General features: G+C 34.2%; 1 protein-coding gene across 14 annotated transcripts in view; it reads left to right on the forward strand.

The window, feature by feature from the left end:
- The window catches only part of DCAF6 (DDB1 and CUL4 associated factor 6), a 179,492-nt gene that overhangs the window by 74,826 nt on the left and 88,291 nt on the right, over nt 1–16,375 (forward strand). For all 14 annotated transcript variants that reach the window (XM_043876209.1, XM_043876211.1, XM_043876213.1 and 11 more), the window contains 3 exons: nt 8,139–8,252; nt 10,699–10,834; nt 14,346–14,560. In XM_043876209.1, coding sequence (XP_043732144.1) covers nt 8,139–8,252; nt 10,699–10,834; nt 14,346–14,560 — 465 coding nt within the window. The remainder of the gene's footprint in view (nt 1–8,138; nt 8,253–10,698; nt 10,835–14,345; nt 14,561–16,375) is intronic.

The raw sequence follows: 16,375 nt of genomic DNA on the forward strand, positions 1-16,375 counted from the left end.
TGTAATGTTTCCTCTTTTATTTCTGACTTTTGTTGAATCATGTTACTTTTTTCTTGTTAGTCTCAGTGAGGGTTTGTTGATTTTGATGCTCTTTAAAAAAACTTACTTTTTTTTTGTTCTCTGTATCATTTATTTCTGCTCTAATCTTTATTATTTCCTTCCTCTATTAACTTTGGCTTTAATTTGTTATTTTTCAGTTCTTTGAAGTGTAAAGTTAGGTTGTTGATTTGAGATGTTTTTTAATGTAGATATTTATTACTATAAACTTCCCCCTTAGTACTGTACCGTTTACGTTTAAAGTAGTTACTGATAGGAGAATACTCACTCCTGCCATTTAAAAATTTTTTTCTGTATGTCCTACAAATATTTGTTCACTCTTTTTCTCTCTTGTCTGCTTTCTCTTGTGTTTTATTGTTGTTATTGCTCTTTCTTTTGTAGCGGCATGCTTTAACTCCTTTTTGGGGGCATATTTTATAGATTTTTTTCATTGTGTTCATTATGAGGACTACATGAAACATAGTTACAAAATCTGTCTTGCACTGAGAACAGTTTAACTTAAATCACATACAAAAATTCTGTTCCTTTACATCCTTACCCCACTTTGTTACCAGTGTCACAAACACCATAAAAGCATAATAACTTTTAATGCTTCTATTTTTTAAATTCTATACTTAAATTAAAAGTGATTTTGCACCACCAGTACAGTATTACAGATCTCTGTATTTGTGTATTTACTTTTGTGACAGTCTTTATATTATCATATGCTGTGTATTGCTGTCTAATGTCTTTAATTTCAACTTGACAGACTTTGTTTAGCAGTTCTTATAAGACAGGTCTTGTGATAACCTTCTGTACTTTTTATCTGAGAAGGTCTTTATTTCCCTTTCAGTTGTGGTGGACAGTTTTGGGGGATATAGTATTCCTGGTTTGCAGGTTTTTTCTTTTAACACTTGGAATATATTATCCTACTCCCTTCTGACAGGTAATGTTTCTGTTGAGAAAACCCACTGATCTAGTGGGAGCTCCTTTATATGTAATGGTTCATGTTACTTTTGCAGCTTTCAAGATTAACTCACTTTTGACAAGTAGTTTATAGTGGGTCTTGATTTGGGCCTCTTTGGGTCCATCCTAGTTGAAGTTCCTGAGTTTCTTGAATCTGGATGTTCTTTTTTTCCCTCAGATTTGAGAAGTTTTTGGCCATTATTTTTTCAGGTAAGCTTTCCATCCACTCCGCCTTTTTCCTTCTGGAAATTCCATAGTGGAAATATTGGTCATCTTAGTGTTATCCTCTAAGTTCCCTTAGGATCTTTCCACTTTTCTTCATTCTTCTTTTGTTCTTGACTTGGTAATTTCAAATGGCAGTTTTTGAATTTGCTGTTTCTTTTTTCTGCCTGACTGAGCCTGTTGTTGATCCTCCTCTAGTGAATTTAGTTACATTCTTCAACTCTATAATTTCTGTTTCTCTCATTTTTCCAGTTTCTTTCTCTATGGTAATATTCTCATTTTGTTCATGCATTGTTTTCCTGATTTTGTTTAGTTATCTATTTGTATTCCCTTGTAGCATATTGGGGCTTCCCATGTGTCACTAGTAGTAAAGAACCCGCCTGCAAATTCAGGAGATATGAGAGACCTGGGTTCAATCCGTGGGTCAGGAACATCCCCTGAAGAAGGACATGGCAACCCACTCCAGTATTTTTGCCTGGAGAATCCCATGGACAGAGGAGCCTGCCTGGCTACAGTCCATGGGATTGCAGAATCAGAAATGCCTGAAGTGACCTAGTACACACACTCACATGCACATAGCATATTGAATCTGTTTATTACCATTACTTGCAGTTCTTTTTTAGGTAATTCATATATCTCCATTTTATTAGAGTCAGTTTCTGGAGATTTACTTTGTTCTTTTGTTTGAGTCATGTTTTCCCATTTCTTCATGTGCTTCTTTGGTGAATTGTCTGTTCAGTCTTTTGCCCATTTTTTAAAAAACATTGTTATTTTTTTATTTGGCTGCTCTGGGTCTTAATTGTGGAATGCAGGATCTTTTAAGTTGCAGTGGCAACTAAGAGGCATGTGACCTCTTAGTTGCAGCATGTAGAATCTAGTTCCCCAATCAGGGATTGAACCAGGCCCGCTGTATTATTAGGGCAGTGTCTTAGACACCGAACCATCAGGGAAGCCCTTGCCCATTGTTTTAATTCTTATTATTGAATTTTGAGGGGTTTTAAAAGTTTGTTCTGTATATTTTTCAGGCATCTGACTTATAATTTTTTTCCTCAGAGTCAGTGGCTAGTCTTTTCATTTTGTTTACACTGTCTTTCAAAAAGAAATTTTTTAATTTTAAAGAAGTCCGTTTTATCAAGTTGATTATTTGGAGGAGGGGGAGCCAATGTCATGAGTAAAAATCTTTATTTCACCAAATGTCACAAAAATTTTCTCCTAAAAGTTCTGTAGTTTTATGTTTTCCATTTAGATTGATAATCCATTTTGTGTTAGTTTTTTAGTGAAGTCTGAGATACTGCTTAAAGTTCATTATTTTGCATGTGGATATCCAGTTTTCCAACATTGCTTCTCGCCTCTGAACTGTTTTTGCATCATTATCATAGGTCATTTGACCATATCTATTTTTGTCTCTTTCTGGGCAGTATCTTTTTCTCTTCCAGTGGTTAATCACCATGCATGTACCACCCTGTTTTTATTGCTGTAACTTAATATTAACTCTTAAAACCAGGTAGTATAAGTCCTTTCTTCTTTTTGAAGTTGCTTGAGGTATTTTAGATGTCCGTGTTCCCACATGACTCTGGTAACGGCCGGTGCTCACTGCAGCTCCCCTGTGGCTTATCTGAGTCTGTGTGCCGCTTGGGGAGCACCGACAGCGCTGCTCAGCCCGTCTGTGATCGCGGCATGTCTCCCTCACGCGGGCTCTATGCTTCTGGCAGTGCTTTGTGACTTATGTTTGTGTGTCTTAGGACTTACTCGTAAATGTTTCCTATTTGTCATGTTGTTGTAAATGGCACTATTTTTAAAATGTCAATTTCTGATGGTTTTGTTCCTAGTATTTTCATGTTCAATCTTGTATTCCCCTGTTTTGCTGTATTCACTTACTAGTTCCAATAACTTTTTAGGAAAAAAAATCACATAGAAATTTTCTGCTTAGATGATTATGTCATCTGTGAATATAGAGACACTTTTACTTTTTTTTCCCATCTGGACTTCTTTTATTTCTTTTTGTTGTTATTAGAATTTTCAGTTCAATATTGAATAAAAATAGTAAGACTAAACATTCTTCCTGATCTTTGATGTTTCACTATTAAGTATAACAGCAAGTATATTTTAGTAATGCTTTTTTATCCAGTTAATTCCTTTCTATTTATATATTAAACTTACCAGGAGTGGATGTTGGGTTTTGTCAAATGTTTTTCTCTGCGTTATTTGAAAAAAAATTATATATTTTTTCTTTTAGTTTCTTAACACAGTGAGCTACATTTATTTTTCAAATGTTAATACCAATTTAGCATTCCAGAGATGAACCTCACATAGTCATATTTTATATATTACCCATTTTCTGTGTTGTTGTGTTTATTTTGTTAAGGTTTTTTTTTTTGCAGATGTGTTCCTAAGCTCTATCTATTGTTGTCAGCATAATGCTGATTCGTTGGGGTAACTTGTAGTGTTTGTCCGTTTCATTTTTTGTATAGAAGTATTTGTTTCTATACCTTTGGGAACATTTACCAATAAAGCCATGTGATCCTGGAGTTTTCTTTGTAAGATGTTTATAACTACGTATTTAATTCTTAAAATGGATATTTGGTTATTCAGGCTGTATCTTTATGCTTTAATAGGCTCAGTACTTTACCCATTTTAAGGAACCTGTCTCTCGCCTATGTTGCTGAATTTGTGGGTGTTAGTTGTTCACAATGCTCACTACACTTTTTTTTTTTTTAATATTTTTATTTATTTGCTGTGCTGTGCTTATTCTCTCTGTTGTGCCTGACGCTTTGCGACCTCATGGACTGTAGCTCGCCGGGCTCTTCTGTCCATAGGGATTCTCCAGGCAAGAATATGGAGTGCTCTCCTCCAGGGGAATCTTCCCAATCCAGGAATTGAACCCAGATCTCCCGCTTTGCAGGCAGATTCTTTACCAGCTGAGCTACCAGGGAAGCACAGTCTGTGCTGGGTCTTAATTGTAGCATGTGCGACCTAGCTCACTACTAAGGATTGGACCTGGGCCCCTGTGTTGGGAGTAGGGAGTGTTAGCCATTAGACACCAGGAAAAGCCCTCTTATCCTTTTGACATCTGTAGAATCTATAGTGATACCACCTCTAACATTTTTGATACTGATAGTTTGTATTCCCTCTCTTTTTATTTTTCTTGTCAGCCTGATAGATTCAGTTGCTTTTAATGATCATCTCTAAGAACCAACTTTGGTTTCCATGATTTTCTCTACTTTCCTGTTTTCTTTTTCTGTTTTTGATATCTGCTTTTTCCTTTCTTCTCTGTTTACTGTGGTGGGTTTCATTGTTCTCTTTCTTCTAGTTTCTTAAAGTAGAGGCTGAAGTGACTGATTTGAGACCTTTATCCTTTCCAATAGAGGCAATTAGTAAAACAAAATTTCCACTGAGTAGTTCTTTGTTGTTTTTTAGTTGCTGGGTAGTTTCTTTGTTGTTTTTTAGTTGCTCAGTAGTATCTGACTCTTCCACGACCCCATGAACTGTAGCCCACCAGGCTCCTCTGTCCATGGCATTTTCCAGGCAAGGTTACTGCAGTGGGTTGCCATTCCCTCCTCCAGGGGATCTTCCCCACCCAGGGATCCATCAAACCTGCGTCTCCTGCATTGCAGGCAGTTTCTTTACTGCTGAGCCACTGGGGAAATCTGAGTATTTCCTTAGGTTTTCCTAATTTTGATATACTGAACTTTCATTTCTCTTGTATTAAATGTATTTTCTAATTTCCATTGTGATTTCTTTCTTGATTCATTGTTTATTGAGAAGTGTGTCATTTAGTTTCCAAATACTTGGAAATATTTGAACATTTGAGTTATTTTTCCCCTTTGGGTTATTGCAGTTGAAGGTGTTTTAATCATTTGTTTAACTGTCTTTGTATGGACTGATTTCTGATGTTTAATTTATAGTTAAATATGTACTTTATATGATGCGACTCTTTTAATTAAATTTTTAAATTTTTAAAATTTATTTATTTTTTTGAATCTTTTTAATTTTAATCAGTTTGATTTTACATCCCAGAATATAGTCTATTGGTAAATTTATCTTATGCATTTAAAAAATGTTTATTTTTTTGTTTGTGGAATGTTCCATAAGTATCAATTATGTCAAAGTGGCTGATAACCATGTTCAGTTCTTCTATGTAGTTATTGCTTTTCTGATCACTTGTTCTATCAGTTATTGAAAGGTGAATGTTGAAATCTAATATTTTCGTATTGTTGATTTCTCCTCTCAGTCCTTAATTTTTGCTTCATATATTTTGAAGATCTGTTTTTAAGTACCTCAACATTCAGGATTTTAATGTTTCTGTTCATGGATTGACTCATTTATAATTGTAAAATGACTCTCTTTATTCCCATTATACTCTTTGCTTTGAAATTTGCTGTTTATATAGCAAATCTGGGACTTCCTGGTGGCTTGGATGGTAAAGAATCTGCCTGCAATGCAGGAGACTTGGGCTTGCCTCCAGGGTTGGGAAGATCGCATGGTGAAGGGATTGGCTACCCACTCTAGTATTCTTGCCGGGAGAATTCCATGGACAAAGGAGCCTGGCGTGCTATTCTCCATCGTATCACAGAGTTGGACGCGACTGAGTGACAAGCACACATAGGACGCACGCAGCAGATCTAGCTTTCTCATCTTTGCAGTTATTGCGGTATTTCTTTCCTCTATCCTTTTACTTCTAGTCTACCTGTCTGTGGTTTTATATTTCATTCTTATAATCAAGTTATAGTTTTTTTTTAATCCAGTCTAGCAATGTCTGCTTTTTAATTGGGCTGTTTAATCATTTACAGTTCATATAATTGATATAGAAGTTGCTGAATTTAAATTTTGTGTCTTGGTTTTTGTTTTTTCTCTTTTTCTGTTCCATCAATTTTCCTGTCTTCTTCTAGAAGAACTGAGTATTTTTGTGATTCTACTTTATCTCCTTTGTTGATATATTAGCTGTGACTCTTTGTTGTTGTTTTAGTGTATGCTTTAGGAATTACACATCATAAACTTTATCACAGTGTACCATCAAGTAATATTGTACCACTTCAAATATGGTATAAGAATCTTACAACACTCTGCTTCCATTTTTCCTCTCCTAGAAATTCGTTTTTTTTTTTAACCTTTTATTCTTACATATTTTATGAACTCTTTAATATATTGTTAATATTCTTCCTTTAATAGTTAATTATCTTTAAAATTATTTTAAAACAAAAAATGTTATATTTACTTACATATTTATTATTTCCAATCTTTTATTCCTTTGCATAGATCCAGAATACTACCGGTATTATTTTCTTTTTACCTGAAGAATTTTAAAAAATACAGTTATATTGTGCGGTCTATTAATGCAGGGGTTTTACAGAAAATTACCCTGTCACAGGATAGTGTACAGTATATATTTTAGGCTTTGGGAGCCATGTAATCTATCACAGCTACTCAAATATGTCATTGTGTCAGGAAAACAGACGGATAATTTGTAAATGACTTGATATGGCTGAGTTGCATATAAACTCTTATAAAAATAGTGGTTGATAGGTAAGAGGTGTCCTTTGCTAACTTCTATGTTATTGAATAATCTTTCAGCTTTTTTATTTTTGAAAAAGTCTATTTTATTTTTGTTTTAAAAAGATATTTCTGTGGATATAGAATTCTAGTTTGACAGTTTTTTTCTTTTGCTGCTTTAAAGATGTTACTCCACTCGTTTCTGGCAAGAAATTTTCTTACTTTTAGTCACTGGTTTTATATAACTTGAAAATAATGTGTTTATTGTTCTTGCTTTAGTATTTTATTTTAAGAATAAATCAAAATTTCTGTTCCTATTGTCTTTCTGGTTATTTGGGTTCTTTCAAGTATTTGATATGAATCGTGCTGCCTTGAACATTGTAGTACACATCTTTAGGTGACTTTATGCAGACATTTATTTGTAGTGGAATTGCTGGGCCATAGTTGTTCTGTATCCTCAGTGACATTTGATATTATCAAATCCCTTTCGTTTTGGTCATTCCAGTGATGTCTAGTGATACTTACTTAGGATTATAATTTGTATTTAATCCTAATAAATACCTAATTAATACAAATATAATTTTTTTCCTTGAAGACCAGTTAATCCGCATACCTTTTTGTGTATACAAAGTTTTAGAACATGGGAGCCTACTTTCCGTTGTTTATGGATGCATAAAAGTCTCTGTGGGATTGCTAAACACCCAGTTTTGGTAGTTTCTGTTTCCTGGGACAGAGAAGGGTGGGGGAATATGTTGGATAGGAGGGTACACAGAGCCTCAATTTACAGCCTATTGCTAAACCAGAAATAGATACAGGAATTTCTAAAATGTTTCGTTTCTTTAAAAAATTTAATTTTTTGTAAAATATGCATAATGTAACATTTGCCATTCCTACCATTTTTAACTGTACACTTCATGACAATTTAGTACTTTTATTGGTTATAGAACCATTACCATCACTCAGAAATTTTTTGAGAGGTCGGTTTGAGTGCTTGATTTAGCACTACCGGGTTTTATAAAGATTGTCAGAGAAGAAAATTTTATCCTTTGTTTCTAAAGCAAGTGTAAATTCATATCCAGAAAACATAAAAATTTGACTATTTAAAGTTTGAACAGGCTTCCAAGGGTAAGATTTTTCTTGTCATGTTGTAAGGCGTTTATAATTTTAAAGAATTTTGTATCTGGAGGTACATTGATTTCAAATGAAAGTAAATGAATCACATTAATTCAGCAGTTATGTTTTGCATACATCTATATGTATAGCACTATTTTGCATTATGGTATGGGTAAGTCATAAATAATTCCAATAAATGGTTCTTAGTTGCTTTTGCCTTCATCATTTTATGATATAGCAGTAATATTTTTCAAAGCCATCTGTTTAAATGTTCACTAACATTACCTGTACAATTACCTTTCCATCTTCAGATTATGACTGTACCTAATGACCCGTATACCTTTCTGTCTTGTGGTGAAGATGGAACTGTTAGGTGGTTTGATACACGCATCAAAACTAGCTGTACAAAAGAAGATTGCAAAGACGTAAGAATCAAGTTTTTATATAAATAATGAAAAAAATTAAGATTAAAGTTGGACAGTAAGTTATCTCTGGATTATCAGCTTATCAGTAAATTTAACATTTTTTTATTTTTAAAATCTTTAATAAATATGTATTTTAATTATAAAATAATTAAAATTATTTTATAAATTTTAATTTTTTATTAAAAATTTTCTTAATTAGAATGTTGGTAGTGAAGTTAAGGAAGGTATATTAAACCAGGCAATTCAAACACATTTATGAAGATTTATATAATTGTTCAGTATATACCATGGCATTGTAAAAACTTGAAGTATTTAATTTATGTATGGAGGCAGCTTTGGCTTTACCAGTAGCACTGATAAAAGCATATAGTAATTTGATGTCTTCTCTTTATTTTTACCCTGTCCTGTAATCCAATATTTATTTATATATCTTTTGTTTTAGACAGTTAGTTAGGTTCCAATTTATCAACATGTTCATTGTTGATTTAGCTCATTTCTCTAAACATAGAGCTTCACTGTCAATTTTGTATTTTGGGGGGGGAGTTGAATAAGAAGGGGGAGTTGAATAAGAAGTGGATTTTTTAGAGTGTGGGCCATGTCAGAAGCTGAGAGTGGCCTTAGTTTTATATTTTTTAAAATGGTATTTTAAACTTGAAAAACACCTGTGAAATCAGTCAGTCTAAGGCCCCAGACTACTAACCCTAAATGTTACTCAGAGACAGTAGCTTTTGTCTCGGATCATTTTGGAGTTGTAAATGAAATAAGAAAATACTGCCAACCTATGGCTGAGATGTATGGCAGAAACCAATCCAATACTGTGGAGATTTTTAAAGTACTCTAAATACATTTTTATTGACAGTTACAAAAAAAAAAAAATATTATTAGTAACCAGGTTGTTACTACACTCAGTTGTGTCTGACTCTTTGTGACCCTATGGACTGTAGCACACCCTCCAGGATCCTCTGTCCATGGGATTTTCCAGGCAGGAATCCTGGAGTGGGTTGCCATAATCAGGTTGAGTGTTCACTAATGAAACTAGTTATTGTTGTTAACATGCCTTAGGAGAAGAGATTATTTTATACTTCAAAACAGAGAAGAAAAAGAAAAAATAGAAATAAAAATTTTTTTATCAGTTTTTGTGTTGTATATATGTGTATACACATACAACTAGGAGTATTGAACTGAAGGCAGAAATAAGTTTGAAATAGTCGGTTGTTTATGAGGGGCATTTAGTATACCTGTTTTTTGTTAAATAATAAGCCCTAAAATTTGTTAAGTCAGATTCTTTTAAGCAGTATTGTACAGTGTAGTTGGAGTTAATTTTGCTTTTATAATCAGAAACTTTGTTGTAAAACTAAAGAATAAATAAAACTAATAAGGGCTTCCCTGGTGGCTCAGTGGTAAAGAATCCACCTGACAATATGTGGAAATGTGAGTTCAATCCCTGGGTCAGGGAGATCCCCTGGAGGAGGAAATGTTAACTCATTCCCGTATTCTTGCCTGGGAAGTCCCATGAACAGAGGAGCCTGGTGGGCTACAGTCCATGGGATTGCAAAAGAGTCAGACACTGCTTAGTGACTAAAACAGCAACAGTAAAATATTGTTGTATTTTTCCTCAGTAATACTTCTGAAGTCTTTATATGTAAAAGTGAATAGATACAGTATAAAAAAAAGCAGGTAAGTAGGGTAATTCTTAAGTACTAACAATTTAGAATGATGAATGGAATTTGATGAATATGTTCTTTGTAATAGGAATAAAGTTCTGAGGTCAATAATTAAATACATAAAACAGCATAACTGTAACTTAAAAACTTGACTTTTCTGAGAGGAGTGAGGGATTAGCCTGTAGACAAAAGAGTATATTAACAGAATACCTTAAGACTGTATCTTTGGGATGATAGCCCTTACATTTTCTAATGCTTGTGTAGAGAGAAGTAGTGATATTATCATAAAGCCTGTCTTTGACATAGTTTGTATATATGTGTGTACATACTTGGTTTTGAACTGGTGAGGAGGATGGTTTTATAAGGTCATGATATTTTAAAATCAGGTCATGATACTTTTGTTATATTTTAATAACTAATTAAAATTAAGATATCATGAGTACCATATAAATAATCAATATACTTATCATAGACAGAGGTGGATTATACCTCCATCTTTACTGTCCAGTGGACCAATAATAGCAGGCATTTTTAATAATATTAATGTAATGACATATTACATAGGAAATATTTGCATTTTCTAGTATTTCTAATTATAATGTTCATTTTATTCTTGAATATGGGAATATTTTGGAAGCATGTTGTTTTTTCTGCTTCATTTGTCATACTGGCTGAATTAGGATTTCTGAGACAGATTTTCTTCTAATTGAAGATAAAATGTTTTAAGTAGATTATTATCTGTTGTAAAACTTATGTAACTAATATTCTTTTATCTCTTGTAGGATATTTTAATTAACTGCCGACGTGCTGCCACATCTGTAGCTATTTGTCCACCAATACCATATTATCTTGCTGTTGGTTGTTCTGATAGCTCAGTACGTATATATGATCGGCGAATGCTGGGCACAAGAGCTACAGGTAAGAAGACATATATTAGAGAAAATATGAGACTGTATCAATTCAAAGGATACATCTTTATGACCTGTTATGATTTTAAAATTTCTTTAGTTTGACATAAAATTCAATATATAGAACTTACTTAAATACTATGGATTATTATAAAAAATAGCATTTCACCAAGTTTTTATGACCCCATCAAGGTGATGCTTTTGCAGTTTATCACTTTAGAATGTTGTAGCACTTCATGTATTAGTTTCCTGGAGCTGTCATAACAAATTATTATAAATTCAGTTCAGTTCAGTTACTCAGTCATGTCCGACTCTTTGCGACGCCATGAGCCGCAGCACGCCAGGCCTCCCTGTCCGTCACCAACTCCCAGAGTCTACCCAAACCCATGTCCATCGAGTGAGTGATGCCATCCAACCATCTCATCCTCTGTCGTCCCCTTCTCCTCCTGCCTTCAATCTTTCCCAGCATCAGGATCTTTTCAAATGAGTCAGCTCTTCGCATCAGCTGGCCAAAGTATTGGAGTTTCAGCTTCAGCATCAGTCCTTCCAATGAACACCCAGGACTGATCTCCTTTAGGATGGACTGTTTGGATCTCCTTGCAGTCCAAGGGACTCTCAAGAGTCTCCAACACCATAGTTCAAAAGCATCAATTCTTTGGCACTCAGCTTTCTTTATAGTACAACTACAACACTCACATCCATACATGACTACTGGAAAAACCGTAGCCTTGACTAGACGAACCTTGTTGGCAAAGTAATGTCTCTGCTTTTTCATATGCTGTCTAGGTTGGTTATAACTTTTCTTCCAAGGAGTAAGAGTCTTTTAATTTCATGGCTGCAGTCACCATCTGCAGTGATTTTGGAGCCCAGAAAAATAAAGTCAGCCACTGTTTCCACTGTTTCCCCGTCTATTTGCCATGAAGTGATGGGACCAGATGCCATGATCTTAGTTTTCTGAATGTTGAGCTTTAAACCAACTTTTTCACTCTCCCTTTTCACTTTCATCAAGAGGCTCTTTAGTTCTTCTTCACTTTCTGCCATAAGGGTGGTGTCATCTGCATATCTGAGGTTATTGATATTTCTCCCAGCAATCTTGATTCCAGCCTGTGCTTCTTCCAGCCCAGCTATTCTCATGATGTACTCTGCATATAAGTTAAATAAACAGGGTGACAGTGTACAGCCTTGATGTACTCCTTTTCCTATTTGGAATCAGTCTGTTGTTCCATGTCTAGTTCTAACTGTTGCTTCCTGACCTGCATATAGGTTTCTCAAGAGGCAGATCAGGTGGTCTGGTATGCCCATCTCTTTCAGAATTTTCCACAGTTTATTGTGATCCACACAGTCAAAGGCTTTGTCTTAGTCATTAAAGCAGAAATAGATTTTTTTTTGGAACTCTCTTTCTTTTTTGATGATCCAGCGGATGTTGGCAATTTGATCTCTGGTTCCTCTTCCTTTGTTAAAACCAGCTTGAGCGTCTGGAGGTTCAAGTTTCATGTACTGTTGAAGCCTGGCTTGGAGAATTTTGAGCATTACTTTACTGGCGTGTGAGATGAGTGCAATTGTGCGGTAGTTTGAGCATTCTTTGACATTGCCTTTCTCTGGGATTGGAATGAAAGCTGACCTTTTCCAGTCCTGTGGCCCCCGCAGAATTTTCCAAATTTGTTGGCGTATTGAGTCCAGCACTTTCACAACATCATCTTTCAGGATTTAAAATGGCTCAACTGGAATTGCTGGGTGACTTATAATAACAAATTTATTCTCTCATATATCTGGAGGCTTAATGTCTGAAATCAAGGTGTTGCAGAGTGGTTTTCTGTTGGAGGCTGTCTGGAAGAATCTTTGCCTGCTTTTTTCTTATATTCTGGAGGCTGCTGACACTCTTTAGCATCCCTTAGCTTTTAAATGTATCAGTCGAATTTCTGCTTCCATCTTGACGTGCCACTCTCCTGTGTGTATCTCTGTCTACATTTCCCCCTCATAAGGACACTAGTTAAGTTGTATTCCACTATGACCTCATCTTGATAATTATTGCATCTACAAAGACCTTATTTCTAAACAAGGTCGCATTCTGTGGTTCTTGGTATACATACGTTTTCAGGGGACACGCTTCAGCCCACAACATTTGGCTCTCCTGGTTTTTGTTTGCCGTCTTTTCAATCAGTAGTAAGCGTGGTGGGGAGAAAAGTTTAGGAAAGAACAGTGACTTGGGTGTGTATTAATGTATGTCATATGTTCATGCCTACTTCAGAGCCTAGCTTGTTATTGTTCAGTTGCTAAGTCGAGTCCAACTCTTTGTGACCCCGTGGGTTGCAGCACACCAGGCTTCTCTGCCCTCCACTGTCTCCTGGCATTCGCGCAAACTCTTGTCCATCGAGTCGGTAATGCTATCTAATCATCTCATGTAGCCTAGCTAAAGTACTGTAAATGGTGCTGCAGTACTGAATTTGAATTTGCATTAAACTCTTTATTTGTTCCTCCTTTGCTTTGAGATCAAACCACTTCTGAAATATTCACTTCAAAGCCAACTTCTGTTAGGAAGGTCAAAATTTTCTGCCAAGGAATGTCAAGATTTCCTCTTTTTCACACATACACACCCTATATATACATAAAGATTTATAAATAAAAATAAAAGTGGACTTGATCATAAATTAACAGTGTTTATCTCAATGTCAGTTTACGTCCAGTGAAAGTGGACATACAATATTGAAATGGGAAAACCAGAGGGCATCTTTTTTCATTTTTTGCACTATGATTGAGAAGTCTTATCTATTTGAATAGACATATTTAATGGGAATGGTAGTGACATAATATGAAACTGTAGGCCCAACTATCATTTCTCAGTGGATGAGACATGATTGCTCTTTTGGGCAAGGCAAAACCTCAGAGTGCAAGATAATGCAGCTTTGTGTAAATTTAGCATTTCTGGGCCTGCAAAGCACCAAGTGCCAACTGTACCTCTTCCTGTCATATTGCATTATATTGATGGCCGTCAAAATTAATTAAAATTAAAGTGATATTCCCACTCTTATAAGAGGAGAATTTCACAGCAATATAAAATCTTTTAATGATATAAAGTAAAAGATAAATCTTATTAAAAAGATACTATACTGTTTTATCTAGTATATTAGTAAATGTCAACTTTCTGATTTACCTTATGAAAATTATATTATCTTAATTTGGAGAATTTTAAGAGATGATTTAGTATGACTCTAATCCTCTAATCATAGATCATTTTAAATGATTAAATAGCTAATATTTTGGGAAAAAACCACATTGACTTAATCTGGAATTCTAGAAAATCATGAATTCTTTTTGGAAGATAATATAACCTTTATGCTGTTTTCTTTTTCATTTTGTTACAAAATCTGACTGTTGATAACAGAGTCTTTTCCAGAAATAGAATATGATCGCTTGGATTTACTTTGCTACATTAAATACATATCTTATAATTCAGATGAGTTTTTAAAGTGTTTTTCTTGAAAAACATTATAAATTTTAAACAATTTCTTTTTCCTTATTAGGGAATTATGCAGGCCGAGGAACTACTGGAATGGTTGCTCGTTTTATCCCTTCCCATCTTAATAATAAGTCTTGCAGGGTGACATCTCTGTGTTACAGTGAAGATGGTCAAGAGATTCTTGTTAGTTACTCTTCAGACTATATATATCTTTTTGACCCGAAAGATGATACAGCACGAGAACTTAAAACTCCTTCTGCAGAAGAGAGAAGAGAAGAGGTAAATTTCCTCAAAACTATGTTCTTTTATTCGATTCAGAAAATATTAACTCAGTAACTCTTGGGGCATTAATTCAGTAACTACTAAATTTGAAGCCTTAAGGGCTTCAAAAAATAGTTTGTTTTCACGACATTTACAGTCTGTGGAGCAAAGACATGAAACATGCATGAAAGAATGGGAGTAATAAATTAGGAAAAGGTACCAGATGAAAGTATTGTATAATATTTTAAAGAGTAAATGTCTAATAGCAAAATGTTTCTCCATGTTTATGAATGTATAGCAGCACCAAGAAAGAATAACAGTTCTGATAGTTGCAGAAAAGGTAATTAAAATAATAAAAAAAAAATGTGATGTATAAGCTTCCAAGAGACTTAATGTTTATATTCATGCAAAAATATTTACTATTCACATGTGGATAGCCCTCCTTCCTCTCTTCAGATTCTGTCTTGTTCACAATTATGAGCGAGTGGCATGTATTATTATCTGTAGGTACATTTTATAAAATACACATGAGTGAGTGAGAAAAGGTAAGTTAAAATGTGTCTACATTCACACACAACACAACACATATACAGAATCAGGAGAAGAGGAGCTTGCTGTCTACATATGAATAGTAAATGGTAATAGGTGAAACTCCTGTTGGTACATGTATATAAACATTTTGTGCCTTGGAAGTTGATACATTACATTTTATATACATATACATATGTATATGTATCTGTATACATACCTATATCTAGCAGGCTCTGGGAGTTGGTGATGGACAGGGAAGCCTGGCGTGCTGCAGTCCATGGGGTTGCAAAGAGTTGGACACAAATGAATGACTGAACTGAACTGAACTGGTATCTATAGATACCCTTTTCTTCATCAGTTTCTAGATACAGATATATTATGTTTTGAAAGATAGGTGAAAGAATTACTGTTCCTAAAATGACTTTAAAATAGTCAGTCATTTTCTTATGAAAAGCAGACACCAGAAATAATATGTCATTGACAGTATACAGCAGTAGAATAATGTTTGCCTCTTAAGCTTCTTTCGCCTTGTATTTTTCACTTTGGGTTTTTTTGGTGGTTTTTTTTTTACATGTCCTGTGTTTAACCACTCTATTCTTTGGATTGTTAATGTCTTTTGAAGTAAACCATTGCTTTTTATTAATTATCAGTGACTGTTAAGTATTGGTTCACCTCTTACTAATAAATACATTTTAAAGGTACTAAAGAACGACAATGATTTTGTAATTCCTAAATTATTTTGTAATTTCCTAGAGATGGAAAACTAAATCCATTTCTTATATTTGCAGGTTGACAGGGCTATAAAACAAAAAATCAAGATTACTTGTGGCACAGTATTTAACTGAATTAAGAAATGTATGAAGAGTATGTTGCTAATGAAAGCTATTTTTGAGATTATTGGTCTGATTGAAAATGTGAAATCTGTTCTGTTGTTACTATGTAATTTCCTCTTGAAAGACTGAACTTCAGTAATGTTACAGTCAAACTGTGTGAATGTTGTTACATAATGAAAGAGTTGGAAATGCAGAAACATTTTAAGCGAGCCAACTAGATTTTATGCCATAGAAAACTTAAGCAAAGGATGTTTATATAATCAGAGTGAATGAGGCTGAGTCATGAGCAGTTGTTTTTTTTAACATGTTTTTCTCAATGTTCTTTCTTGAATTAACTAAATTAAGAAAAATAATTCTGGAAATGGATTAAAAGTATAAAAATTATGCTTATTGTAATAAATGAAACAATTTACAGGTCTGTCTAGGAAAAGAAATTAATAAACTGTCTTCCTCTTAATATAACCATCTT

Source organism: Cervus elaphus, chromosome 20 (assembly GCF_910594005.1).
Source record: "Cervus elaphus chromosome 20, mCerEla1.1, whole genome shotgun sequence".
Classification (NCBI taxonomy): Eukaryota; Metazoa; Chordata; class Mammalia; order Artiodactyla; family Cervidae; genus Cervus; species Cervus elaphus.